This window comes from Physcomitrium patens, chromosome 21 (assembly GCF_059467195.1).
Source record: "Physcomitrium patens ecotype Gransden chromosome 21, ASM5946719v1, whole genome shotgun sequence".
Classification (NCBI taxonomy): Eukaryota; Viridiplantae; Streptophyta; class Bryopsida; order Funariales; family Funariaceae; genus Physcomitrium; species Physcomitrium patens.
Window position 1 is genome coordinate 9,354,927 of NC_143430.1, and position 25,497 is coordinate 9,380,423.

Here is a 25,497-nt window from a genome sequence, read left to right on the forward strand (position 1 = left end):
CGATCCTTGGAGGCACTTCCAGAGAGTATCGGCAATTTGAATTCTCTTGAGGACTTGAATTTGTATGGATGTGTATCCTTGAAGGCACTTCCAGAGAGCATTGGCAATTTGAACTCTCTTGTGGACTTGGATTTGTATACATGTGGATCCTTGAAGGCACTTCCAGAAAGCATCGGCAATTTGAACTCTCTTGTGAAGTTGAATTTGGGAGATTGTCAATCCTTGGAGGCACTTCCAAAGAGCATCGACAATTTGAACTCTCTTGTGGACTTGGATTTGTTTAGATGTCAATCCTTGAAGGCACTTCCAGAGAGCATCGGCAATTTGAATTCATTTGTGCAGTTGAGATTGTATGGATGTGGATCCTTGAAGGCACTTCCAGAGAGCATCGGCAATTTGAACTCTCTTGTGAAGTTGAATTTGTATGGATGTGGATCCTTGAAGGCACTTCTAGAGAGCATCGGTAATTTGAACTCTCTTGTGAAGTTGAATTTGTATGGATGTGGATTCTTGAAGGCACTTCTAGAGAGCATCGGGTATTTGAACTCTCTTGTGGACTTGGATTTGAATATATGTAGATCCTTGAAGGCACTTCCAAAGAGCATCGGCAATTTGAACTCTCTTGTGAAGTTGAATTTGGGAGTTTGTCAATCCTTGGAGGCACTTCCAGAGAGCATCGGCAATTTGAACTCTCTTGTGAAGTTGGATTTGAGAGTTTGTAAATCCATGAAGGCACTTCCAGAGAGCATTGGCAATTTGAACTCTCTTGTGAAGTTGAATTTGTATGGATGTCGATCCTTGGAGGCACTTCCAGAGAGTATCGGCAATTTGAATTCTCTTGTGGACTTGAATTTGTATGGATGTGTATCCTTGAAGGCACTTCCAGAGAGCATTGGCAATTTGAACTCTCTTGTGGACTTGGATTTGTATACATGTGGATCCTTGAAGGCACTTCCAGAAAGCATCGGCAATTTGAACTCTCTTGTGAAGTTGAATTTGGGAGATTGTCAATCCTTGGAGGCACTTCCAAAGAGCATCGGCAATTTGAACTCTCTTGTGGACTTGGATTTGTTTAGATGTCGATCCTTGAAGGCACTTCTAGAGAGCATCGGCAATTTGAACTCTCTTGTGAAGTTGAATTTGTATGGATGTCGATCCTTGGAGGCACTTCAAGAGAGTATCGGCAATTTGAATTCTCTTGTGGAGTTGAATTTGTCTGCATGTGTATCCTTGAAGGCACTTCCAGATAGCATCGGCAATTTGAACTCTCTTGTGGACTTTGATTTGTATACATGTGGATCCTTGAAGGCACTTCCAAAGAGCATCGGTAATTTGAACTCTCTTGTGAAGTTGAATTTGGGAGTTTGTCAATCCTTGGAGGCACTTCCAGAGAGCATCGGCATTTTGAACTCTCTTGTGAAGTTGAATTGAGAGATTGTCAATCCTTGGAGGCACTTCCAAAGAGCATCGACAATTTCAACTCTCTTGTGGACTTGGATTTATTTAGATGTCGATCCTTGAAGGCACTTCCAGAGAGCATCGGCAATTTCAATTCATTTGTGCAGTTGAGATTGTATGGATGTGTATCCTTGAAGGCTCTTCAAGAGAGCATTGGCAATTTGAACTCTCTTGTGGACTTGGATTTGTATACATGTGGATCCTTGAAGGCACTTCCAAAAAGCATCGGCAATTTGAACTCTCTTGTGAAGTTGAATTTGTATGGATGTGGATCCTTGAAGGCACTTCCAGAGAGCATCGACAATTTGAACTCTCTTGTGGACTTGGATTTGAATATATGTAGATCCTTGAAGGCACTTCCAAAGAGCATCTGCAATTTGAACTCTCTTGTGAAGTTGAATTTGGGAGTTTGTCAATCCTTAGAGGCACTTCCAGAGAGCATCGGCAATTTGAACTCTCTTGTGAAGTTGGATTTGAGAGTTTGTAAATCCTTGAAGGCACTTCCAAAGAGCATTGGCAATTTGAACTCTCTTGTGAAGTTGAATTTGTATGGATGTCGATCCTTGGAGGCACTTCCAGAGAGTATCGGCAATTTGAATTCTCTTGTGGAGTTGAATTTGTCTGCATGTGTATCCTTGAAGGCACTTCCAGATAGCATCGGCAATTTGAACTCTCTTGAGGACTTCGATTTGTATACATGTGGATCCTTGAAGGCACTTCCAGAAAGCATCGGCAATTTGAACTCTCTTGTGAAGTTGAATTCGGGAGATTGTCAATCCTTGGAGGCACTTCCAAAGAGCATCGGCAATTTGAACTCTCTTGTGGACTTGGATTTGTTTAGATGTCGATCCTTGAAGGCACTTCCAGAGAGCATCGGCAATTTGAATTCATTTGTGCAGTTGAGATTGTATGGATGTGGATCCTTGAAGGCACTTCCAGAAAGCATCGGCAATTTGAACTCTCTTGTGAAGTTGAATTTGGGAGATTGTCAATCCTTGGAGGCACTTCCAAAGAGCATCGACAATTTGAACTCTCTTGTGGACTTGGATTTGTTTAGATGTCGATCCTTGAAGGCACTTCCAAAGAGCATCGGCAATTTGAACTCTCTTGTGAAGTTGAATTTGTATGGATGTCGATCCTTGGAGGCACTTCAAGAGAGTATCGGCAAGTTGAATTCTCTTGTGGAGTTGAATTTGTCTGCATGTGTATCCTTGAAGGCACTTCCAGATAGCATCGGCAATTTGAACTCTCTTGTGGACTTCGATTTGTATACATGTTGATCCTTGAATGCACTTCCAAAGAGCATCGGCAATTTGAACTCTCTTGTGAAGTTGAATTTGGGAGATTGTCAATCCTTGGAGGCACTTCCAAAGAGCATCGACAATTTGAACTCTCTTGTGGACTTGAATTTGTATGGATGTGTATCCTTGAAGGCACTTCCAGAGAGCATTGGGAATTTGAACTCTCTTGTGGACTTGGATTTGTATACATGTGGATCCTTGAAGGCACTTCCAGAAAGCATCGGCAATTTGAACTCTCTTGTGAAGTTGAATTTGGAAGATTGTCAATCCTTGGAGGCACTTCCAAAGAGCATCGGCAATTTGAACTCTCTTGTGGACTTGGATTTGTTTAGATGTCGATCCTTGAAGGCACTTCCAGAGAGCATCGGCAATTTGAACTCTCTTGTGAAGTTGAATTTGTATGGATGTCGATCCTTGAAGGCACTTCAAGAGAGTATCGGTAATTTGAATTCTCTTGTGGAGTTGAATTTGTCTGCATGTGTATCCTTGAAGGCACTTCCAGATAGCATCGGCAATTTGAACTCTCTTGTGGACTTCGATTTGTATACATGTGGATCCTTGAAGGCACTTCCAAAGAGCATCGGCAATTTGAACTCTCTTGTGAAGTTGAATTTGGGAGATTGTCAATCCTTGGAGGCACTTCCGAAGAGCATCGACAATTTCAACTCTCTTGTGGACTTGGATTTGTTTAGATGTCGATCCTTGAAGGCACTTCCAGAGAGCATCGGCAATTTGAATTCATTTGTGCAGTTGAGATTGTATGGATGTGGATCGTTGAAGGCACTTTCAGAGAGCATCGGCAATTTGAACTCTCTTGTGAAGTTGAATTTGAGAGATTGTCAATCCTTGGAGGCACTTCCAGAGAGCATCGACAATTTGAACTCTCTTGTGGACTTGGATTTGTATACATGTCGATCCTTGAAGGCACTTCCAGAGAGCATCGGCAATTTGAACTCTCTTGTGAAGTTGAATTTGTATGGATGTGGATCCATGAAGGCACTTCTAGAGAGCATCGGCAATTTGAACTCTCTTGTGAAGTTGAATTTGTATGGATGTGGATTCTTGAAGGCACTTCTAGAGAGCATCGGGTATTTGAACTCTCTTGTGGACTTGGATTTGAATATATGTAGATCCTTGAAGGCACTTCCAAAGAGCATCGGCAATTTGAACTCTCTTGTGAAGTTGAATTTGGGAGTTTGTCAATCCTTGGAGGCACTTCCAGAGAGCATCGGCAATTTGAACTCTCTTGTGAAGTTGGATTTGAGAGTTTGTAAATCCATGAAGGCACTTCCAGAGAGCATTGGCAATTTGAACTCTCTTGTGAAGTTGAATTTGTATGGATGTCGATCCTTGGAGGCACTTTCAGAGAGTATCGGCAATTTGAATTCTCTTGTGGAATTGAATTTGTATGGATGTGTATCCTTGAAGGCACTTCCAGAGAGCATTGGCAATTTGAACTCTCTTGTGGACTTGGATTTGTATACATGTGGATCCTTGAAGGCACTTCCAGAAAGCATCGGCAATTTGAACTCTCTTGTGAAGTTGAATTTGGGAGATTGTCAATCCTTGGAGGCACTTCTAAAGAGCATCGGCAATTTGAACTCTCTTGTGGACTTGGATTTGTTTAGATGTCGATCCTTGAAGGCACTTCCAGAGAGCATCGCCAATTTGAACTCTCTTGTGAAGTTGAATTTGTATGGATGTCGATCTTTGGAGGCACTTCAAGAGAGTATCGGCAATTTGAATTCTCTTGTGGAGTTGAATTTGTCTGCATGTGTATCCTTGAAGGCACTTCGAGATAGCATCGGCAATTTGAACTCTCTTGAGGACTTCGATTTGTATACATGTGGATCCTTGAAGGCACTTCCAGAAAGCATCGGCAATTTGAACTCTCTTGTGAAGTTGAATTTGGGAGTTTGTCAATCGTTGGAGGCACTTCCAGAGAGCATCGGCAATTTGAATTCTCTTGTGGACTTGAATTTGTATGGATGTGTATCCTTGAAGGCACTTCCAGAGAGCATTGGCAATTTGAACTCTCTTGTGGACTTGGATTTGTATACATGTGGATCCTTGAAGGCACTTCCAGAAAGCATCGGCAATTTGAACTCTCTTGTGAAGTTGAATTTGGGAGATTGTCAATCCTTGGAGGCACTTCCAAAGAGCATCGGCAATTTGAACTCTCTTGTGGACTTGGATTTGTTTAGATGTCGATCCTTGAAGGCACTTCTAGAGAGCATCGGCAATTTGAACTCTCTTGTGAAGTTGAATTTGTATGGATGTCGATCCTTGGAGGCACTTCAAGAGAGTATCGGCAATTTGAATTCTCTTGTGGAGTTGAATTTGTCTGCATGTGTATCCTTGAAGGCACTTCCAGATAGCATCGGCAATTTGAACTCTCTTGTGGACTTTGATTTGTATACATGTGGATCCTTGAAGGCACTTCCAAAGAGCATCGGTAATTTGAACTCTCTTGTGAAGTTGAATTTGGGAGTTTGTCAATCCTTGGAGGCACTTCCAGAGAGCATCGGCAATTTGAACTCTCTTGTGAAGTTGAATTGAGAGATTGTCAATCCTTGGAGGCACTTCCAAAGAGCATCGACAATTTCAACTCTCTTGTGGACTTGGATTTATTTAGATGTCGATCCTTGAAGGCACTTCCAGAGAGCATCGGCAATTTCAATTCATTTGTACAATTGAGATTGTATGGATGTGTATCCTTGAAGGCTCTTCAAGAGAGCATTGGCAGTTTGAACTCTCTTGTGGACTTGGATTTGTATACATGTGGATCCTTGAAGGCACTTCCAAAAAGCATCGGCAATTTGAACTCTCTTGTGAAGTTGAATTTGTATGGATGTGGATCCTTGAAGGCACTTCCAGAGAGCATCGACAATTTGAACTCTCTTGTGGACTTGGATTTGAATATATGTAGATCCTTGAAGGCACTTCCAAAGAGCATCTGCAATTTGAACTCTCTTGTGAAGTTGAATTTGGGAGTTTGTCAATCCTTAGAGGCACTTCCAGAGAGCATCGGCAATTTGAACTCTCTTGTGAAGTTGGATTTGAGAGTTTGTAAATCCTTGAAGGCACTTCCAAAGAGCATTGGCAATTTGAACTCTCTTGTGAAGTTGAATTTGTATGGATGTCGATCCTTGGAGGCACTTCCAGAGAGTATCGGCAATTTGAATTCTCTTGTGGAGTTGAATTTGTCTGCATGTGTATCCTTGAAGGCACTTCCAGATAGCATCGGCAATTTGAACTCTCTTGAGGACTTCGATTTGTATACATGTGGATCCTTGAAGGCACTTCCAGAAAGCATCGGCAATTTGAACTCTCTTGTGGACTTGGATTTGTTTAGATGTCGATCCTTGAAGGCACTTCCAGAGAGCATCGGCAATTTGAATTCATTTGTGCAGTTGAGATTGTATGGATGTGGATCCTTGAAGGCACTTCCAGAAAGCATCGGCAATTTGAACTCTCTTGTGAAGTTGAATTTGGGAGATTGTCAATCCTTGGAGGCACTTCCAAAGAGCATCGGCAATTTGAACTCTCTTGTGGACTTGGATTTGTTTAGATGTCGATCCTTGAAGGCACTTCCAGAGAGCATCGGCAATTTGAACTCTCTTGTGAAGTTGAATTTGTATGGATGTCGATCCTTGAAGGCACTTCAAGAGAGTATCGGTAATTTGAATTCTCTTGTGGAGTTGAATTTGTCTGCATGTGTATCCTTGAAGGCACTTCCAGATAGCATCGGCAATTTGAACTCTCTTGTGGACTTCGATTTGTATACATGTGGATCCTTGAAGGCACTTCCAAAGAGCATCGGCAATTTGAACTCTCTTGTGAAGTTGAATTTGGGAGATTGTCAATCCTTGGAGGCACTTCTGAAGAGCATCGACAATTTCAACTCTCTTGTGGACTTGGATTTGTTTAGATGTCGATCCTTGAAGGCACTTCCAGAGAGCATCGGCAATTTGAATTCATTTGTGCAGTTGAGATTGTATGGATGTGGATCGTTGAAGGCACTTTCAGAGAGCATCGGCAATTTGAACTCTCTTGTGAAGTTGAATTTGAGAGATTGTCAATCCTTGGAGGCACTTCCAGAGAGCATCGACAATTTGAACTCTCTTGTGGACTTGGATTTGTATACATGTCGATCCTTGAAGGCACTTCCAGAGAGCATCGGCAATTTGAACTCTCTTGTGAAGTTGAATTTGTATGGATGTGGATCCATGAAGGCACTTCTAGAGAGCATCGGCAATTTGAACTCTCTTGTGAAGTTGAATTTGTATGGATGTGGATTCTTGAAGGCACTTCTAGAGAGCATCGGGTATTTGAACTCTCTTGTGGACTTGGATTTGAATATATGTAGATCCTTGAAGGCACTTCCAAAGAGCATCGGCAATTTGAACTCTCTTGTGAAGTTGAATTTGGGAGTTTGTCAATCCTTGGAGGCACTTCCAGAGAGCATCGGCAATTTGAACTCTCTTGTGAAGTTGGATTTGAGAGTTTGTAAATCCATGAAGGCACTTCCAGAGAGCATTGGCAATTTGAACTCTCTTGTGAAGTTGAATTTGTATGGATGTCGATCCTTGGAGGCACTTTCAGAGAGTATCGGCAATTTGAATTCTCTTGTGGAATTGAATTTGTATGGATGTGTATCCTTGAAGGCACTTCCAGAGAGCATTGGCAATTTGAACTCTCTTGTGGACTTGGATTTGTATACATGTGGATCCTTGAAGGCACTTCCAGAAAGCATCGGCAATTTGAACTCTCTTGTGAAGTTGAATTTGGGAGATTGTCAATCCTTGGAGGCACTTCTAAAGAGCATCGGCAATTTGAACTCTCTTGTGGACTTGGATTTGTTTAGATGTCGATCCTTGAAGGCACTTCCAGAGAGCATCGCCAATTTGAACTCTCTTGTGAAGTTGAATTTGTATGGATGTCGATCTTTGGAGGCACTTCAAGAGAGTATCGGCAATTTGAATTCTCTTGTGGAGTTGAATTTGTCTGCATGTGTATCCTTGAAGGCACTTCGTGATAGCATCGGCAATTTGAACTCTCTTGAGGACTTCGATTTGTATACATGTGGATCCTTGAAGGCACTTCCAGAAAGCATCGGCAATTTGAACTCTCTTGTGAAGTTGAATTTGGGAGTTTGTCAATCGTTGGAGGCACTTCCAGAGAGCATCGGCAATTTGAACTCTCTTGTGAAGTTGGATTTGAGAGTTTGTAAATCCTTGAAGGCACTTCCAGAGAGCATTGGCAATTTGAACTCTCTTGTGGACTTGGATTTGAATATATGTAGATCCTTGAAGGCACTTCCAAAGAGCATCGGCAATTTGAACTCTCTTGTGAAGTTGAATTTGGGAGTTTGTCAATCGTTGGAGGCACTTCCAGAGAGCATCGGCAATTTGAACTCTCTTGTGAAGTTGGATTTGAGAGTTTGTAAATCCTTGAAGGCACTTCCAGAGAGCATTGGCAATTTGAACTCTCTTGTGAAGTTGAATTTGTATGGATGTCGATCCTTGGAGGCACTTCAAGAGAGTATCGGCAATTTGAATTCTCTTGTGGACTTGAATTTTTATGGATGTGTATCCTTGAAGGCACTTCCAGAGAGCATTGGCAATTTGAACTCTCTTGTGGACTTCGATTTGTATACATGTGGATCCTTGAAGGCACTTCCAGAAAGCATCGGCAATTTGAACTCTCTTGTGAAGTTGAATTTGGGAGATTGTCAATCCTTGGAGGCACTTCCAAAGAGCATCGGCAATTTGAACTCTCTTGTGGACTTGGATTTGTTTAGATGTCGATCCTTGAAGGCACTTCCAGAGAGCATCGGCAATTTGATTTCTCTTGTGAAGTTGAATTTGTATGGATGTCGATCCTTGGAGGCACTTCAAGAGAGTATCGGTAATTTGAATTCTCTTGTGGAGTTGAATTTGTCTGCATGTGTATCCTTGAAGGCACTTCCAGATAGCATCGGCAATTTGAACTCTCTTGTGGACTTCGATTTGTATACATGTGGATCTTTGAAGGCACTTCCAAAGAGCATCGGCAATTTGAACTCTCTTGTGAAGTTGAATTTGGGAGATTGTCAATCCTTGGAGGCACTTCCAAAGAGCATCGACAATTTCAACTCTCTTGTGGACTTGGATTTGTTTAGATGTCGATCCTTGAAGGCACTTCCAGAGAGCATCGGCAATTTGAATTCATTTGTGCAGTTGAGATTGTATGGATGTGGATCCTTGAAGGCACTTCCAGAGAGCATCGGCAATTTGAACTCTCTTGTGAAGTTGAATTTGTATGGATGTGGATCCTTGAAGGCACTTCCAGAGAGCATCGGCAATTTGAACTCTCTTGTGGACTTGGATTTGAATATATGTAGATCCTTGAAGGCACTTCCAAAGAGCATCGGCAATTTGAACTCTCTTGTGAAGTTGAATTTGGGAGTTTGTCAATCCTTGGAGGCACTTCCAGAGAGCATCGGCAATTTGAACTCTCTTGTGAAGTAGCATTTGAGAGTTTGTAAGTCCTTGAAGGCACTTCCAGAGAGCATTGGCAATTTGAACTCTCTTGTGAAGTTGAATTTGTATGGATGTCGATCCTTGGAGGCACTTCAAGAGAGTATCGGCAATTTGAATTCTCTTGTGGACTTGAATTTGTATGGATGTGTATCCTTGAAGGCACTTCCAGAGAGCATTGGCAATTTGAACTCTCTTGTGGACTTGGATTTGTATACATGTGGATCCTTGAAGGCACTTCCAGAAAGCATCGGCAATTTGAACTCTCTTGTGAAGTTCAATTTGGGAGTTTGTCAATCTTTGGAGGCACTTCCAAAGAGCATCGGCAATTTGAACTCTCTTGTGAAGTTGGATTTGAGAGTTTGTAAATCCTTGAAGGCACTTCCAGAGAGCATCGGCAATTTGATTTCTCTTGTGAAGTTGAATTTGTATGGATGTCGATCCTTGGAGGCACTTCAAGAGAGTATCGGTAATTTGAATTTTCTTGTGGAGTTGAATTTGTCTGCATGTGTATCCTTGAAGGCACTTCCAGATAGCATCGGCAATTTGAACTCTCTTGAGGACTTCGATTTGTATACATGTGGATCCTTGAAGGCACTTCCAAAGAGCATCGGCAATTTGAACTCTCTTGTGAAGTTGAATTTGGGAGATTGTCAATCCTTGGAGGCACTTCCAAAGAGCATCGACAATTTCAACTCTCTTGTGGACTTGGATTTGTTTAGATGTCGATCCTTGAAGGCACTTCCAGAGAGCATCGGCAATTTGAATTCATTTGTGCAGTTGAGATTGTATGGATGTGGATCCTTGAAGGCACTTCCAGAGAGCATCGGCAATTTGAACTCTCTTGTGAAGTTGAATTTGTATGGATGTGGATCCTTGAAGGCACTTCCAGAGAGCATCGGCAATTTGAACTCTCTTGTGGACTTGGATTTGAATATATGTAGATCCTTGAAGGCACTTCCAAAGAGCATCGGCAATTTGAACTCTCTTGTGAAGTTGAATTTGGGAGTTTGTCAATCCTTGGAGGCACTTCCAGAGAGCATCGGCAATTTGAACTCTCTTGTGAAGTAGCATTTGAGAGTTTGTAAGTCCTTGAAGGCACTTCCAGAGAGCATTGGCAATTTGAACTCTCTTGTGAAGTTGAATTTGTATGGATGTCGATCCTTGGAGGCACCTCCAGAGAGTATCGGCAATTTGAATTCTCTTGTGGACTTGAATTTGTATGGATGTGTATCCTTGAAGGCACTTCCAGAGAGCATTGGCAATTTGAACTCTCTTGTGGACTTCGATTTGTATACATGTGGATCCTTGAAGGCACTTCCAGAAAGCATCGGCAATTTGAACTCTCTTGTGAAGTTGAATTTGGGAGATTGTCAATCCTTGGAGGCACTTCCAAAGAGCATCGGCAATTTGAACTCTCTTGTGGACTTGGATTTGTTTAGATGTCGATCCTTGAAGGCACTTCCAGAGAGCATCGGCAATTTGAATTCATTTGTGCAGTTGAGATTGTATGGATGTGGATCCTTGAAGGCACTTCCAGAGAGCATCCGCAATTTGAACTCTCTTGTGAAGTTGAATTTGAGAGATTGTCAATCCTTGGAGGCACTTCCAGAGAGCATCGACAATTTGAACTCTCTTGTGGACTTGGATTTGTATACATGTCGATCCTTGAAGGAACTTCCAGAGAGCATCGGCAATTTGAACTCTCTTGTGAAGTTGAATTTGTATGGATGTGGATCCTTGAAGGCACTTCCAGAGAGCATCGGCAATTTGAACTCTCTTGTGGACTTGGATTTGAATATATGTAGATCCTTGAAGGCACTTCCAAAGAGCATCGGCAATTTGAACTCTCTTGTGAAGTTGAATTTGGCAGTTTGTCAATCCTTGGAGGCACTTCCAGAGAGCATCGGCAATTTGAACTCTCTTGTGAAGTAGGATTTGAGAGTTTGTAAGTCCTTGAAGGCACTTCCAGAGAGCATTGGCAATTTGAACTCTCTTGTGAAGTTGAATTTGTATGGATGTCGATCCTTGGAGGCACTTCAAGAGAGTATCGGCAATTTGAATTCTCTTGTGGACTTGAATTTTTATGGATGTGTATCCTTGAAGGCACTTCCAGAGAGCATTGGCAATTTGAACTCTCTTGTGGACTTGGATTTGTATACATGTGGATCCTTGAAGGCACTTCCAGAAAGCATCGGCAATTTGAACTCTCTTGTGAAGTTCAATTTGGGAGTTTGTCAATCTTTGGAGGCACTTACAAAGAGCATCGGCAATTTGAACTCTCTTGTGAAGTTGGATTTGAGAGTTTGTAAATCCTTGAAGGCACTTCCAGAGAGCATTGGCAATTTGAACTCTCTTGTGAAGTTGAATTTGTATGGATGTCGATCCTTGGAGGCACTTCCAGAGAGTATCGGCAATTTGATTTCTCTTGTGGACTTGAATTTGTATGGATGTGTATCCTTGAAGGCACTTCCAGAGAGCATTGGCAATTTGAACTCTCTTGTGGACTTGGATTTGAATACATGTGGATCCTTGAAGGCACTTCCAGAAAGCATCGGCAATTTGAACTCTCTTGTGAAGTTGAATTTGGGAGATTGTCAATCCTTGGAGGCACTTCCAAAGAGCATCGACAATTTGAACTCTCTTGTGGACTTGGATTTGTTTAGATGTCGATCCTTGAAGGCACTTCCAGAGAGCATCGGCAATTTGAACTCTCTTGTGAAGTTGAATTTGTATGGATGTCGAACCTTCGAAGCACTTCAAGAGAGTATCGGCAATTTGAATTCTCTTGTGGACTTGAATTTGTATGGATGTGTATCCTTGAAGGCACTTCCAGAGAGCATTGGCAATTTGAACTCTCTTGTATACTTCGATTTGTATACATGTGGATCCTTGAAGGCACTTCCAGAAAGCATCGGCAATTTGAACTCTCTTGTGAAGTTGAATTTGGGAGATTGTCAATCCTTGGAGGCACTTCCAAAGTGCATCGACAATTTCAACTCTCTTGTGGACTTGGATTTGTTTAGATGTCAATCCTTGAAGGCACTTCCAGAGAGCATCGGCTATTTGAATTCATTTGTGCAGTTGAGATTGTATGGATGTGGATCCTTGAAGGCACTTCCAGAGAGCATAGGCAATTTGAACTCTCTTGTGAAGTTGAATTTGTATGGATGTGGATCCTTGAAGGCACTTCCTGAGAGCATCGGCAATTTGAACTCTCTTGTGAAGTTGAATTTGGGAGATTATCAATCCTTGGAGGCACTTGCAAAGAGCATCAGCAATTTGAACTCTTTTGTGGACTTGGATTTGTTTAGATGTCGATCCTTGAAGGCACTTCCAGAGAGCATCGGCAATTTGAACTCTCTTGTGAAGTTGAATTTGTATGGATGTGGATCCTTGAAGGCACTTCCAGAGAGCATCGGCAATTTGAACTCTCTTTTGGACTTGGATTTGAATATATGTAGATCCTTGAAGGCACTTCAAAAGAGCATGGGCAATTTGAACTCTCTTGTGAAGTTGAATTTGGGAGTTTGTCAATCCTTGGAGGCACTTCCAGAGAGCATCGGCAATTTGATCTCTCTTGTGAAGTTGGATTTGAGAGTTTGTAAATCCTTGAAGGCACTTCCAGAGAGCATTGGCAATTTGAACTCTCTTGTGAAGTTGAATTTGTATGGATGTCGATCCTTGGAGGCACTTCAGAGAGTATCGGCAATTTGAATTCTCTTGTGGACTTGAATTTGTATGGATGTGTATCCTTGAAGGCACTTCCAGAAAGCATTGGCAATTTGAACTCTCTTGTGGACTTGGATTTGTATACATGTGGATCCTTGAAGGCACTTCCAGAAAGCATCGGCAATTTGAATTCATTTGTGCAGTTGAGATTGTATGGATGTGGATCCTTGAAGGCACTTCCAGAGAGCATAGGCAATTTGAACTCTCTTGTGAAGTTGAATTTGTATGGATGTGGATCCTTGAAGGCACTTCTAGAGAGCATCGGCAATTTGAACTCTCTTGTGAAGTTGAATTTGTATGGATGTGGATCCTTGAAGGCACTTCCAGAGAGCATCGGCAATTTGAACTCTCTTGTGAAGTTGGATTTGAGAGTTTGTAAATCCTTGAAGGCACTTCCAGAGAGCGTTGGCAATTTGAACTCTCTTGTGAAGTTGAATTTGTATGGATGTCGATCCTTGGAGGTACTTCAAGAGAGTATCGGCAATTTGAATTCTCTTGTGGACTTGAATTTGTATGGATGTGTATCCTTGAAGGCACTTCCAGAGAGCATTGGAAATTTGAACTCTCTTGTGGACTTCGATTTGTATACATGTGGATCCTTGAAGGCACTTCCAGAAAGCATCGGCAATTTGAACTCTCTTGTGAAGTTGAATTTGGGAGATTGTCAATCCTTGGAGGCACTTCCAAAGAGCATCGGCAATTTGAACTCTCTTGTGGACTTGGATTTGTTTAGATGTCGATCCTTGAAGGCACTTCCAGAGAGCATCGGCAATTTGAACTCTCTTGTGAAGTTGAATTTGAGAGTTTGTCAATCCTTGGAGGCACTTCCAGAGAGCATCGGCAATTTGAACTCTCTTGTGAAGTTGGATTTGAGAGTTTGTAAATCCTTGAAGGCACTTCCAGAGAGCATTGGCAATTTGAACTCTCTTGTGAAGTTGAATTTGTATAGATGTCGATCCTTGGAGGCACTTCAGAGAGTATCGGCAATTTGAATTCTCTTGTGGACTTGAATTTGTATGGATGTGTATCCTTGAAGGCACTTCCAGAGAGCATTGGCAATTTGAACTCTCTTGTGGACTTGGATTTGTATACATGTGGATCCTTGAAGGCACTTCCAGAAAGCATCGGCAATTTGAATTCATTTGTGCAGTTGAGATTGTATGGATGTGGATCCTTGAAGGCACTTCCAGAGAGCATAGGCAATTTGAACTCTCTTGTGAAGTTGAATTTGTATGGATGTGGATCCTTGAAGGCACTTCTAGAGAGCATCGGCAATTTGAACTCTCTTGTGAAGTTGAATTTGTATGGATGTGGATCCTTGAAGGCACTTCCAGAGAGCATCGGCAATTTGAACTCTCTTGTGGACTTGGATTTGAATATATGTAGATCCTTGAAGGCACTTCTAAAGAGCATCGGCAATTTGAACTCTCTTGTGAAGTTGAATTTGGGAGTTTGTCAATCCTTGGAGGCACTTCCAAAGAGCATCGGCAATTTGAACTCTCTTGTGAAGTTGGATTTGAGAGTTTGTAAATCCTTGAAGGCACTTCCAGAGAGCATTGGCAATTTGAACTCTCTTGTGAAGTTGAATTTGTATGGATGTCGATCCTTGGAGGCACTTCAGAGAGTATCGGCAATTTGAATTCTCTTGTGGACTTGAATTTGTATGGATGTGTATCCTTGAAGGCACTTCCAGAGAGCATTGGCAATTTGAACTCTCTTGTGGACTTGGATTTGTATACATGTGGATCCTTGAAGGCACTTCCAGAAAGCATCGGCAATTTGAACTCTCTTGTGAAGTTGAATTTGGGAGATTGTCAATCCTTGGAGGCACTTCCAAAGAGCATCGACAATTTGAACTCTCTTGTGGACTTGGATTTGTTTAGATGTCGATCCTTGAAGGCACTTCCAGAGAGCATCGGCAATTTGAACTCTCTTGTGGAGTTGAATTTGTATGGATGTCGATCCTTGGAGGCACTTCAAGAGAGTATCGGCAATTTGAATTCTCTTGTGGAGTTGAATTTGTCTGCATGTGTATCCTTGAAGGCACTTCCAGATAGCATCTGCAATTTGAACTCTCTTGTGGACTTCGATTTGTATACATGTGGATCCTTGAAGGCACTTCCAAAGAGCATCGGCAATTTGAACTCTCTTGTGAAGTTGAATTTGAGAGATTGTCAATCCTTGGAGGCACTTCCAGAGAGCATCGACAATTTGAACTCTCTTGTGGACTTGGATTTGTATACATGTGGATCCTTGAAGGCACTTCCAGAAAGCATCGGCAATTTGAACTCTCTTGTGAAGTTGAATTTGGGAGTTTGTCAATCCTTGGAGGCACTTCCAGAGAGCATCGGCAATTTGAACTCTCTTGTGAAGTTGGATTTGAGAGTTTGTAAATCCTTGAAGGCACTTCCAGAGAGCATTGGCAATTTGAACTCTCTTGTGAAGTTGAATTTGTATGGATGTCGATCCTTGGAGGCACTTCAGAGAGTATCGGCAATTTGAATTCTCTTGTGGACTTGAATTTGTATGGATGTGTATCCTTGAAGGCATTTCCAGAGAGCATTGGCAATTTGAACTCTCTTGTGGACTTGGATTTGTATACATGTGGATCCTTGAAGGCACTTCCAGAAAGCATCGGCAATTTGAATTCATTTGTGCAGTTGAGATTGTATGGATGTGGATCCTTGAAGGCTCTTCCAGAGAGCATAGGCAATTTGAACTCTCTTGTGAAGTTGAATTTGGCAGTTTGTCAATCCTTGGAGGCACTTCCAGAGAGCATCGGCAATTTGAACTCTCTTGTGAAGTAGGATTTGAGAGTTTGTAAGTCCTTGAAGGCACTTCCAGAGAGCATTGGCAATTTGAACTCTCTTGTGAAGTTGAATTTGTATGGATGTCGATCCTTGGAGGCACTTCAAGAGAGTATCGGCAATTTGAATTCTCTTGTGGACTTGAATTTTTATGGATGTGTATCCTTGAAGGCACTTCCAGAGAGCATTGGCAATTTGAACTCTCTTGTGGACTTGGATTTGTATACATGTGGATCCTTGAAGGCACTTCCAGAAAGCATCGGCAATTTGAACTCTCTTGTGAAGTTCAATTTGGGAGTTTGTCAATCTTTGGAGGCACTTACAAAGAGCATCGGCAATTTGAACTCTCTTTTGAAGTTGGATTTGAGAGTTTGTAAATCCTTGAAGGCACTTCCAGAGAGCATTGGCAATTTGAACTCTCTTGTGAAGTTGAATTTGTATGGATGTCGATCCTTGGAGGCACTTCCAGAGAGTATCGGCAATTTGAATTCTCTTGTGGACTTGAATTTGTATGGATGTGTATCCTTGAAGGCACTTCCAGAGAGCATTGGCAATTTGAACTCTCTTGTGGACTTGGATTTGAATACATGTGGATCCTTGAAGGCACTTCCAGAAAGCATCGGCAATTTGAACTCTCTTGTGAAGTTGAATTTGGGAGATTGTCAATCCTTGGAGGCACTTCCAAAGAGCATCGACAATTTGAACTCTCTTGTGGACTTGGATTTGTTTAGATGTCGATCCTTGAAGGCACTTCCAGAGAGCATCGGCAATTTGAACTCTCTTGTGAAGTTGAATTTGTATGGATGTCGATCCTTCGAAGCACTTCAAGAGAGTATCGGCAATTTGAATTCTCTTGTGGACTTGAATTTGTATGGATGTGTATCCTTGAAGGCACTTCCAGAGAGCATTGGCAATTTGAACTCTCTTGTATACTTCGATTTGTATACATGTGGATCCTTGAAGGCACTTCCAGAAAGCATCGGCAATTTGAACTCTCTTGTGAAGTTGAATTTGGGAGATTGTCAATCCTTGGAGGCACTTCCAAAGTGCATCGACAATTTCAACTCTCTTGTGGACTTGGATTTGTTTAGATGTCAATCCTTGAAGGCACTTCCAGAGAGCATCGGCAATTTGAATTCATTTGTGCAGTTGAGATTGTATGGATGTGGATCCTTGAAGGCACTTCCAGAGAGCATAGGCAATTTGAACTCTCTTGTGAAGTTGAATTTGTATGGATGTGGATCCTTGAAGGCACTTCCTGAGAGCATCGGCAATTTGAACTCTCTTGTGAAGTTGAATTTGGGAGATTATCAATCCTTGGAGGCACTTGCAAAGAGCATCAGCAATTTGAACTCTTTTGTGGACTTGGATTTGTTTAGATGTCGATCCTTGAAGGCACTTCCAGAGAGCATCGGCAATTTGAACTCTCTTGTGAAGTTGAATTTGTATGGATGTGGATCCTTGAAGGCACTTCCAGAGAGCATCGGCAATTTGAACTCTCTTTTGGACTTGGATTTGAATATATGTAGATCCTTGAAGGCACTTCAAAAGAGCATGGGCAATTTGAACTCTCTTGTGAAGTTGAATTTGGGAGTTTGTCAATCCTTGGAGGCACTTCCAGAGAGCATCGGCAATTTGATCTCTCTTGTGAAGTTGGATTTGAGAGTTTGTAAATCCTTGAAGGCACTTCCAGAGAGCATTGGCAATTTGAACTCTCTTGTGAAGTTGAATTTGTATGGATGTCGATCCTTGGAGGCACTTCAGAGAGTATCGGCAATTTGAATTCTCTTGTGGACTTGAATTTGTATGGATGTGTATCCTTGAAGGCACTTCCAGAGAGCATTGGCAATTTGAACTCTCTTGTGGACTTGGATTTGTATACATGTGGATCCTTGAAGGCACTTCCAGAAAGCATCGGCAATTTGAATTCATTTGTGCAGTTGAGATTGTATGGATGTGGATCCTTGAAGGCACTTCCAGAGAGCATAGGCAATTTGAACTCTCTTGTGAAGTTGAATTTGTATGGATGTGGATCCTTGAAGGCACTTCTAGAGAGCATCGGCAATTTGAACTCTCTTGTGAAGTTGAATTTGTATGGATGTGGATCCTTGAAGGCACTTCCATAGAGCATCGGCAATTTGAACTCTCTTGTGAAGTTGGATTTGAGAGTTTGTAAATCCTTGAAGGCACTTCCAGAGAGCGTTGGCAATTTGAACTCTCTTGTGAAGTTGAATTTGTATGGATGTCGATCCTTGGAGGTACTTCAAGAGAGTATCGGCAATTTGAATTCTCTTGTGGACTTGAATTTGTATGGATGTGTATCCTTGAAGGCACTTCCAGAGAGCATTGGAAATTTGAACTCTCTTGTGGACTTCGATTTGTATACATGTGGATCCTTGAAGGCACTTCCAGAAAGCATCGGCAATTTGAACTCTCTTGTGAAGTTGAATTTGGGAGATTGTCAATCCTTGGAGGCACTTCCAAAGAGCATCGGCAATTTGAACTCTCTTGTGGACTTGGATTTGTTTAGATGTCGATCCTTGAAGGCACTTCCAGAGAGCATCGGCAATTTGAACTCTCTTGTGAAGTTGAATTTGAGAGTTTGTCAATCCTTGGAGGCACTTCCAGAGAGCATCGGCAATTTGAACTCTCTTGTGAAGTTGGATTTGAGAGTTTGTAAATCCTTGAAGGCACTTCCAGAGAGCATTGGCAATTTGAACTCTCTTGTGAAGTTGAATTTGTATAGATGTCGATCCTTGGAGGCACTTCAGAGAGTATCGGCAATTTGAATTCTCTTGTGGACTTGAATTTGTATGGATGTGTATCCTTGAAGGCACTTCCAGAGAGCATTGGCAATTTGAACTCTCTTGTGGACTTGGATTTGTATACATGTGGATCCTTGAAGGCACTTCCAGAAAGCATCGGCAATTTGAATTCATTTGTGCAGTTGAGATTGTATGGATGTGGATCCTTGAAGGCACTTCCAGAGAGCATAGGCAATTTGAACTCTCTTGTGAAGTTGAATTTGTATGGATGTGGATCCTTGAAGGCACTTCTAGAGAGCATCGGCAATTTGAACTCTCTTGTGAAGTTGAATTTGTATGGATGTGGATCCTTGAAGGCACTTCCAGAGAGCATCGGCAATTTGAACTCTCTTGTGGACTTGGATTTGAATATATGTAGATCCTTGAAGGCACTTCTAAAGAGCATCGGCAATTTCAACTCTCTTGTGAAGTTGAATTTGGGAGTTTGTCAATCCTTGGAGGCACTTCCAAAGAGCATCGGCAATTTGAACTCTTTTTTGAAGTTGGATTTGAGAGTTTGTAAATCCTTGAAGGCACTTCCAGAGAGCATTGGCAATTTGAACTCTCTTGTGAAGTTGAATTTGTATGGATGTCGATCCTTGGAGGCACTTCAGAGAGTATCGGCAATTTGAATTCTCTTGTGGACTTGAATTTGTATGGATGTGTATCCTTGAAGGCACTTCCAGAGAGCATTGGCAATTTGAACTCTCTTGTGGACTTGGATTTGTATACATGTGGATCCTTGAAGGCACTTCCAGAAAGCATCGGCAATTTGAACTCTCTTGTGAAGTTGAATTTGGGAGATTGTCAATCCTTGGAGGCACTTCCAAAGAGCATCGACAATTTGAACTCTCTTGTGGACTTGGATTTGTTTAGATGTCGATCCTTGAAGGCACTTCCAGAGAGCATCGGCAATTTGAACTCTCTTGTGAAGTTGAATTTGTATGGATGTCGATCCTTGGAGGCACTTCAAGAGAGTATCGACAATTTGAATTCTCTTGTGGAGTTGAATTTGTCTGCATGTGTATCCTTGAAGGCACTTCCAGATAGCATCTGCAATTTGAACTCTCTTGTGGACTTCGATTTGTATACATGTGGATCCTTGAAGGCACTTCCAAAGAGCATCGGCAATTTGAACTCTCTTGTGAAGTTGAATTTGAGAGATTGTCAATCCTTGGAGGCACTTCCAGAGAGCATCGACAATTTGAACTCTCTTGTGGACTTGGATTTGTATACATGTGGATCCTTGAAGGCACTTCCAGAAAGCATCGGCAATTTGAACTCTCTTGTGAAGTTGAATTTGGGAGTTTGTCAATCCTTGGAGGCACTTCCAGAGAGCATCGGCAATTTGAACTCTCTTGTGAAGTTGGATTTGAGAGTTTGTAAATCCTTGAAGGCACTTCCAGAGAGCATTGGCAATTTGAACTCTCTTGTGAAGTTGAATTTGTATGGATGTCGATCCTTGGAGGCACTTCAGAGAGTATCGGCAATTTGAATTCTCTTGTGGACTTGAATTTGTATGGATGTGTATCCTTGAAGGCACTTCCAGAGAGCATTGGCAATTTGAACTCTCTTGTGGACTTGGATTTGTATACATGTGGATCCTTGAAGGCACTTCCAGAAAGCATCGGCAATTTGAATTCATTTGTGCAGTTGAGATTGTATGGATGTGGATCCTTGAAGGCACTTCCAGAGAGCATAGGCAATTTGTACTCTCTTGTGAAGTTGAATTTGTATGGATGAGGATCCTTGAAGGCACTTCTAGAGAGCATCGGCAATTTGAACTCTCTTGTGAAGTTGAATTTGTATGGATGTGGATCCTTGAAGGCACTTCCAGAGAGCATCGGCAATTTGAACTCTCTTGTGAAGTTGAATTTGAGAGTTTGTCAATCCTTGGAGGCACTTCCAAAGAGCATCGGCAATTTGAACTCTCTTGTGAAGTTGGATTTGAGAGTTTGTGAATCCTTGGAGGCACTTCCAGAGAGCATCGGCAATTTGAACTCTCTTGTGGAATTCGATTTGTATACATGTGGATCCTTGAAGGCACTTCTAAAGAGCATCGGCAATTTGAACTCTCTTGTGAAGTTGAATTTGGGAGATTGTCAATCCTTGGAGGCACTTCTAAAGAGCATCGACAATTTCAACTCTCTTGTGGACTTGGATTTGTTTAGATGTCGATCCTTGAAGGCACTTCCAGAGAGCATCGGCAATTTGAATTCATTTGTGCAGTTGAGATTGTATGGATGTGGATCCTTGAAGGCACTTCCAGAGAGCATCGGCAATTTGAACTCTCTTGTGAAGTTGAATTTGAGAGATTGTCAATCCTTGGAGGCACTTCTAGAGAGCATCGACAATTTGAACTCTCTTGTGGACTTGAATTTGTATGGATGTGTATCCTTGAAGGCACTTCCAGAGAGCATTGGCAATTTGAACTCTCTTGTGGACTTCGATTTGTATACATGTGGATCCTTGAAGGCACTTCCAGAAAGCATCGGCAATTTGAACTCTCTTGTGAAGTTGAATTTGGGAGATTGTCAATCCTTGGAGGCACTTCCAAAGAGCATCGGCAATTTGAACTCTCTTGTGGACTTGGATTTGTTTAGATGTCGATCCTTGAAGGCACTTCCAGAGAGTATTGGCAATTTGAACTCTCTTGTGAAGTTGAATTTGTATGGATGTCGATCCTTGGAGGCACTTCCAGAGAGTATCGGCAATTTGAATTCTCTTGTGGACCTGGATTTGTATACATGTCGATCCTTGAAGGCACTTCCAGAGAGCATCGGCAATTTGAACTCTCTTGTGAAGTTGAATTTGTATGGATGTGGATCCTTGAAGGCACTTCCAGAGAGCATTGGCAATTTGAACTCTCTTGTGGACTTCGATTTGTATACATGTGGATCCTTGAAGGCACTTCTAGAAAGCATCGGCAATTTGAACTCTCTTGTGAAGTTGAATTTGGGAGATAGTCAATCCTTGGAGGCACTTCCAAAGAGCATCGGCAATTTGACTTCTCTTGTGGACTTGGATTTGTTTAGATGTCGATCCTTGAAGGCACTTCCACAAAGCATCGGCAATTTGAACTCTCTTGTGAAGTTGAATTTGGGAGTTTGTCAATCCATGGAGGCACTTCCAAAGAGCATCGGCAATTTGAACTCTCTTGTGGACTTGAATTTGTATGGATGTGTATCCTTGAAGGCACTTCCAGAGAGCATTGGCAATTTGAACTCTCTTGTGGACTTCGATTTGTATACATGTGGATCCTTGAAGGCACTTCCAGAAAGCATCGGCAATTTGAACTCTCTTGTGAAGTTGAATTTGGGAGATTGTCAATCCTTGGAGGCACTTCCAAAGAGCATCGGCAATTTGAACTCTCCTGTGGACTTGGATTTGAATATATGTAGATCCTTGAAGGCACTTCCAAAGAGCATCGGCAATTTGAACTCTCTTGTGAAGTTGAATTTGGGAGTTTGTCAATCCTTGGAGGCACTTCCAGATAGCATCGGCAATTTGAACTCTCTTGTGAAGTTGGATTTGAGAGTTTGTAAATCCTTGAAGGCATTTCCAGAGAGCATTGGCAATTTGAACTCTCTTGTGAAGTTGAATTTGTATGGATGTCGATCCTTGGAGGCACTTCCAAAGAGCATCGACAATTTGAACTCTCTTGTGGACTTGGATTTGTTTAGATGTCGATCCTTGAAGGCACTTCCCGAGAGCATCGGCAATTTGAATCCATTTGTGGAGTTGAGATTGTATGGATGTGGATCCTTGAAGGCACTTCCAGAGAGCATCGGCAATTTGAACCTTCTTGTGAAGTTGAATTTGAGAGATTGTCAATCCTTGGAGGCACTTCCAGAGAGCATCGACAATTTGAACTCTCTTGTGGACTTGGATTTGTATACATGTGGATCCTTGAAGGCACTTCCAGAGAGCATCGGCAATTTGAACTCTCTTGTGAAGTTGAATTTGTATGGATGTGGATCCTTGAAGGCACTTCCAGAGAGCATCGGCAATTTGAACTCTCTTGTGGACTTGGATTTGAATATATGTAGATCCTTGAAGGCACTTCCAAAGAGCATCGGCAATTTGAACTCTCTTGTGAAGTTGAATTTGGGAGTTTGTCAATCCTTGGAGGCACTTCCAGAGAGCATCGGCAATTTGAACTCTCTTGTGAAGTTGGATTTGAGAGTTTGTAAATCCTTGAAGGCACTTCCAGAGAGCATTGGCAATTTGAACTCTCTTGTGAAGTTGAATTTGTATGGATGTCGATCCTTGGAGGCACTTCCAGAGAGTATCGGTAATTTGAATTCTCTTGTGGACTTGAATTTGTATGGATGTGTATCCTTGAAGGCACTTCCAGAGAGCATTGGGAATTTGAACTCTCTTGTGGACTTGGATTTGTATACATGTGGATCCTTGAAGGCACTTCCAGAAAGCATCGGCAATTTGAACTCTCTTGTGAAGTTGAATTTGGGAGATTGTCAATCCTTGGAGGAACTTCCAAAGAGCATCGGCAATTTGAACTCTCTTGTGGACTTGGATTTGTTTAGATGTCGATCCTTGAAGGCACTTCCAGAGAGCATCGACAATTTGAACTCTCTTGTGGACTTGGATTTGTATACATGTCGAACCTTGAAGGCACTTCCAGAGAGCATCGGCAATTTGAACTCTCTTGTGAAGTTGAATTTGAGAGATTGTCAATCCTTGGAGGCACTTCCAGAGAGCGTCGACAATTTGAACTCTCTTGTGAAGTTGGATTTGAGAGTTTGTAAATCCTTGAAGGCACTTCCAGAGAGCATCGGGAATTTGAACTCTCTTGTGAAGTTGAATTTGTATGGGTGTCGATCCATGGAGGCACTTCAAGAGAGTATCGGCAATTTGAATTCTCTTGTGGAGTTGAATTTGTCTGCATGTGTATCCTTGAAGGCACTTCCAGATAGCATCGGCAATTTGAACTCTCTTGTGGACTTCGATTTGTATAAATGTGGATCCTTGAAGGCACTTCCAAAGAGCATCGGCAATTTTAACTCTCTTGTGGACTTGGATTTGAATATATGTAGATCCTTGAAGGCACTTCCAAAGAGCATCGGCAATTTGAACTCTCTTGTGAAGTTGAATTTGGGAGTTTGTCAATCCTTGGAAGCACTTCTAGAGAGCATCGGCAATTTGAACTCTCTTGTGAAGTTGGATTTGAGAGTTTGTAAATCCTTGAAGGCACTTCCAGAGAGCATTGGCAATTTGAACTCTTTTGTAAAGTTGAATTTGTATGGATGTCGATCCTTGGAGGCACTTCCAGAGAGTATCGGCAATTTGAATTCTCTTGTGGACTTGAATTTGTATGGATGTGTATCCTTGAAGGCACTTCCAGAGAGCATTGGGAATTTGAACTCTCTTGTGGACTTGGATTTGTATACATGTGGATCCTTGAAGGCACTTCCAGAAAGCATCGGCAATTTGAACTCTCTTGTGAAGTTGAATTTGGGAGATTGTCAATCCTTGGAGGCACTTCCAAAGAGCATCGGCAATTTGAACTCTCTTGTGGACTTGGATTTGTTTAGATGTCGATCCTTGAAGGCACTTCCAGAGAGCATCGGCAATTTGAACTCTCTTGTGAAGTTGAATTTGTATGGATGTCGATCCTTGGAGGCACTTCAAGAGAGTATCGACAATTTGAATTCTCTTGTGGAGTTGAATTTGTCTGCATGTGTATCCTTGAAGGCACTTCCAGATAGCATCTGCAATTTGAACTCTCTTGTGGACTTCGATTTGTATACATGTGGATCCTTGAAGGCACTTCCAAAGAGCATCGGCAATTTGAACTCTCTTGTGAAGTTGAATTTGAGAGATTGTCAATCCTTGGAGGCACTTCCAAAGAGCATCGACAATTTCAACTCTCTTGTGGACTTGGATTTGTATACATGTCGATCCTTGAAGGCACTTCCAGAGAGCATCGGCAATTTGAATTCATTTGTGCAGTTGAGATTGTATGGATGTGGATCCTTGAAGGCACTTCCAGAGAGCATCGGCAATTTGAACTCTCTTGTGAAGTTGAATTTGAGAGATTGTCAATCCTTGGAGGCACTTCCAGAGAGCATCGACAATTTGAACTCTCTTGTGGACTTGGATTTGCATACATGTCGATCTTTGAAGGCACTTCCAGAGAGCATAGGCAATTTGAACTCTCTTGTGGACTTGGATTTGTATACATGTCGATCCTTGAAGGCACTTCCAGAGAGCATCGGCAATTTGAACTCTCTTGTGAAGTTGAATTTGTATGGATGTCGATCCTTGGAGGCACTTCCAGAGAGTATCGGCAATTTGAATTCTCTTGTGGACTTAAATTTGTATGGATGTGTATCCTTGAAGGCTCTTCCAGAGAGCATTGGCAATTTGAACTCTCTTGTGGACTTGGATTTGTATACATGAGGATCCTTAAAGGCACTTCCAGAAAGCATCGGCAATTTGAACTCTCTTGTGAAGTTGAATTTGGGAGATTGTCAATCCTTGGAGGCACTTCCAAAGAGCATCGACAATTTGAACTCTCTTGTGGACTTGGATTTGTTTAGATGTCGATCCTTGCAGGCACTTCCAGAGAGCATCGGTAATTTGAACTCTCTTGTGAAGTTGAATTTGTATGGATGTCGATCTTTGGAGGCACTTCAAGAGAGTATCGGCAATTTGAATTCTCTTGTGGAGTTGAATTTGTCTGCATGTGTATCCTTGAAGGCACTTCCAGATAGCATCGGCAATTTGAACTCTCTTGTGGACTTCGATTTGTATACATGTGGATCCTTGAAGGCACTTCCAAAGAGCATCGGCAATTTGAACTCTCTTGTGAAGTTGAATTTGGGAGATTGTCAATCCTTGGAGGCACTTC

At 42.0% G+C, this 25,497-nt stretch overlaps 1 protein-coding gene across 1 annotated transcript; it reads left to right on the plus strand.

Annotated features, from left to right (window-relative positions):
- The first annotated feature begins 17,373 nt into the window (after positions 1-17,373).
- Positions 17,374-25,054, plus strand: LOC149986752 (uncharacterized). The gene is made up of 3 exons (XM_090245720.1): positions 17,374-17,394; positions 17,946-18,596; positions 20,370-25,054. Exons 1-3 carry the CDS (start codon positions 17,374-17,376, stop codon positions 25,044-25,046), a joined length of 5,349 nt encoding a protein of 1,782 aa, XP_090101846.1. The 3' UTR covers positions 25,047-25,054.
- The last annotated feature ends 443 nt before the right edge of the window (positions 25,055-25,497 follow it).